The sequence below is a fragment of the Neopelma chrysocephalum genome, unplaced genomic scaffold (assembly GCF_003984885.1).
Source record: "Neopelma chrysocephalum unplaced genomic scaffold, ASM398488v2 Primary Assembly neopelma1_174, whole genome shotgun sequence".
Taxonomy (NCBI): Eukaryota; Metazoa; Chordata; class Aves; order Passeriformes; family Pipridae; genus Neopelma; species Neopelma chrysocephalum.
Window position 1 is genome coordinate 514,350 of NW_020897836.1, and position 2,795 is coordinate 517,144.

The following is a 2,795-nucleotide window of genomic DNA, read 5'->3' on the forward strand; positions in this document are numbered from 1 at the left end:
CCCCTCAGCCGGAGCCCCTCTCCCACAGCTTCGCGGCGCGCCTGCGGGAGCGGCTCCAGTCCAGTTTTTCGGGCGCTCTCTGCCTCCTCTTGCCTCCCCTTGTCCTCCCCTGCCTGCCCCTATTTCCCCCCATCTCCCCCTGCTTCCCTTTCCTCCCCCTGCCTGCCCCCATCTCCCCCTGCCTCCCCTGCCTGCCACTGACTCCCCTCGTCCTCCCCTGCCTCCCCTTGTCCTCCCCTCGTCCTTCCCTGCCTGTCTCTACCTCCACTGCCTTCCTCTGCCTCCCCCGGCCTCCTCTTGCCTCCTTTCCCTCCTCTGCCTCCCCTTGTCCTCCCCTGCCTGTCCCTACCGCCCCTGCCTCCCCCGGCCTCCTCTTGCCTCTTCCTGCCTCTCCTACCTGCCCCTGCCTCCTCTTCCTCCTCTGCCTCTCCTTGGCCTCCCCTACCTGCCCCTGCTCCTGCTTCCTCTTCCTCCCGTTCCTCCCCTGAGTCCCCTTGGCCTCCCCTGCCTCCTCTTTCTCCCCTTGGCCTCCCCTGCCTCCTCTTCCTCACCTACCTTCCCTTGGCCTCCTCTACCTTCTCTTGGCCTCCCCTGCCTCCTCTTTCTCCTCTGCCTCCTCTTCCTCCCCTTGTCTTCCCCTACCTGTCCCTGCCTCCTCTTCCTCCCCGTGCCTGTCCTGCCTCCCCTGCCCGTCTCTACCTCCCCCTTCCCGTCCTGCCTCCCCTGCCCGTCCCTTCTCTGCCCTGCCCTGCCCTGCCCTGCCCTCCCAGCCCGTCCCCGGAGCGCAGGTGAGGCCGCCCCCTCCCCGGGGCCCCGCCAGGTCCGGGCCGTATTTGTAGCGGCCGCCCGGGGCTCGGGGGTGCGTGGGCGCCCGCGGGTGGGCGGCGGGGCGGGCGCGGGCGTGCGGGGGTGGGTGTGCGGGGGTCTGTGTGTGTGTGTGTGCCGTGCCCAGGGGGAGGTTTCTTGCACACGCACACACACACACACACATACACACACACACGCAGGACCGGCCCCGCTCCGGCCCCCCCCCGCCCCGTTCCCGGCTCACACCATGTTCCAGCCGTCTGCGAAGCGCTGCTTCACCATCGAGTCCCTGGTGGGCAAGGACACCCCCCTGGGCCCCGAGGACCCCCCGCGCCCCGCCGCCCTCGCCTACCCCGGCCCCGCCGCAGCCGCCGACGCCGCCGCCTTCGCCCCCGGCTTCCAGGGAGCCGCCGGCCGGGCCCTCTACGGCAGCGCCGAGCTCGTCTTCCCCGAGGCCGTGGGGCACCCGGCGCTGCCCGTCGGGCCCCCCCAGCTGGGGGGCTCGGCCCTGCCGCACCCGCACCCCTTCTTCGGGCCGCAGCACCGCGACCCGCTCAACTTCTACCCCTGGGTGCTGCGGAACCGCTTCTTCGGCCACCGCTTCCAAGGTGAGCGGGGGCTCCCGGCGGGCGCGGGGCGGGGGCTGGCGGTGCCCCCCGCGGGGCTGCGGGGGCCGCGGGGCTCCCGAACCCGGGGGGCGAGGGGGGCCCGGAGGTCAGGACCTGTTGCTGCGGTGCCCCGGGCGCTCGCACGGCGGGGCCGAGCGCGGTCACCCGGCGGGGCCGGTGGCTCTGCGCTCCCGGTGCTCTGGAACACCCGGTGCCTTTGGACACCCGGTGCCTCTAAACAGCCGGCGCCGATCCCTCTGCGAGCCTCGGACCGGTGCGATCCCGCAGCCCCCGGGGTCGGTTCCGTGCTCGAGCAGAGCGAGGGGGGACCGGGGCAGCCCCGCGGAGTCCCGGCCGAGCATCGCGGGTCTCCCGGGAACGGGACCGGCGCTGCCGCCTCCCGGCGCAGCCGAGCCGGGAATTTGGTTTTCTCCTTCTCGGGAACGAAGGGAAAGATTTTTCGGTGCGGTGGATCTCGGCTGCGCAGAGAGACGTTGTTTGGTTCCGTAGAATTTTCTCTCTATTCCTTTCCTTCTCTTTCTTTAATTTCTTCTCTTTATTTCTTTTCTTCTCTTCTCTTTATTTCTTTTCTTTCCTTTCTTCTTTTTCTTTCCCTTCTTCTTTTCATATTCTTCTCTTTCTTTTCCTTCTCTCCTCTTTTTTTTTATTCTTTCCTTCTTTCCTTGTTTCCTTTCCTTCTTCTTTCCTTTACTCATTTCCTCCTTTCTCTTAATTTTCTGACTCCCTGTCTCTATTTTTTGTCTCTATTTTCTTCCTCTCCCATTCTTACTATCCTCTTTCTTTTCCTTTTCCTTTCTCTATCTGCGTCTTTTTTTCCCCCTTCCTTTTTTTCCCCTTCCTTTTTTCCTCTTTTTTTTTTTCCCGCCCTCTTTTTTTCCTTTCCGTTTCCTCTCCATCCCTGTCCCCTCTCTGTCCCACCGTCCCCCCGCGATGCCGGGGGGTCCCGGAGTCCGGATTAGGTTTATCTGCTCGGCACCAACCCCTCGCTTGTCTCCGGTGGCTCCGGCGGGATTTGCGGCCGCTCCCGGCGGTGCCCGGGGGGCAGCGGCCCGAACCCCCGGCCCCGGGAGCGGCTCCGGCCGGGGTTGTGCGGGGCTCCCGCTCCGGCCCCGCTCCCCCCGCAGCCCCAGCCCCCGGCCCGCCGCTCCCCCGCCCCGGCCCGCTGCCCTGCCTTCTCTCCCCGTCTTTATTTTTCTTTTTCTTCCCTTTCTTTCGTTCTTTTCTGCCTTTTCTTGCTTGCTTGATCTGCAACTTCCCTTCTCTCGTTCTTTATTTTTTGCTTCTTTCCTTCTTTTTCTTGCTTTCCCACTTTCCTTCTCTTTCCTTCACCTTTCACTCTTTCTTTTCCTTCTTGTTTTT

At 65.2% G+C, this 2,795-nt stretch overlaps 1 protein-coding gene across 1 annotated transcript in view; it reads left to right on the plus strand.

Annotated features, from left to right (window-relative positions):
• The first annotated feature begins 931 nt into the window (after positions 1-931).
• The window catches only part of LOC113976596 (homeobox protein EMX1-like), a 9,283-nt gene continuing 7,419 nt past the window's right edge, over positions 932-2,795 (plus strand). Inside the window, exon 1 of the mRNA XM_027701919.1 lies at positions 932-1,415. Within this exon, the coding sequence (XP_027557720.1) occupies positions 1,055-1,415 (361 nt within the window). The 5' untranslated portion in view covers positions 932-1,054. The remainder of the gene's footprint in view (positions 1,416-2,795) is intronic.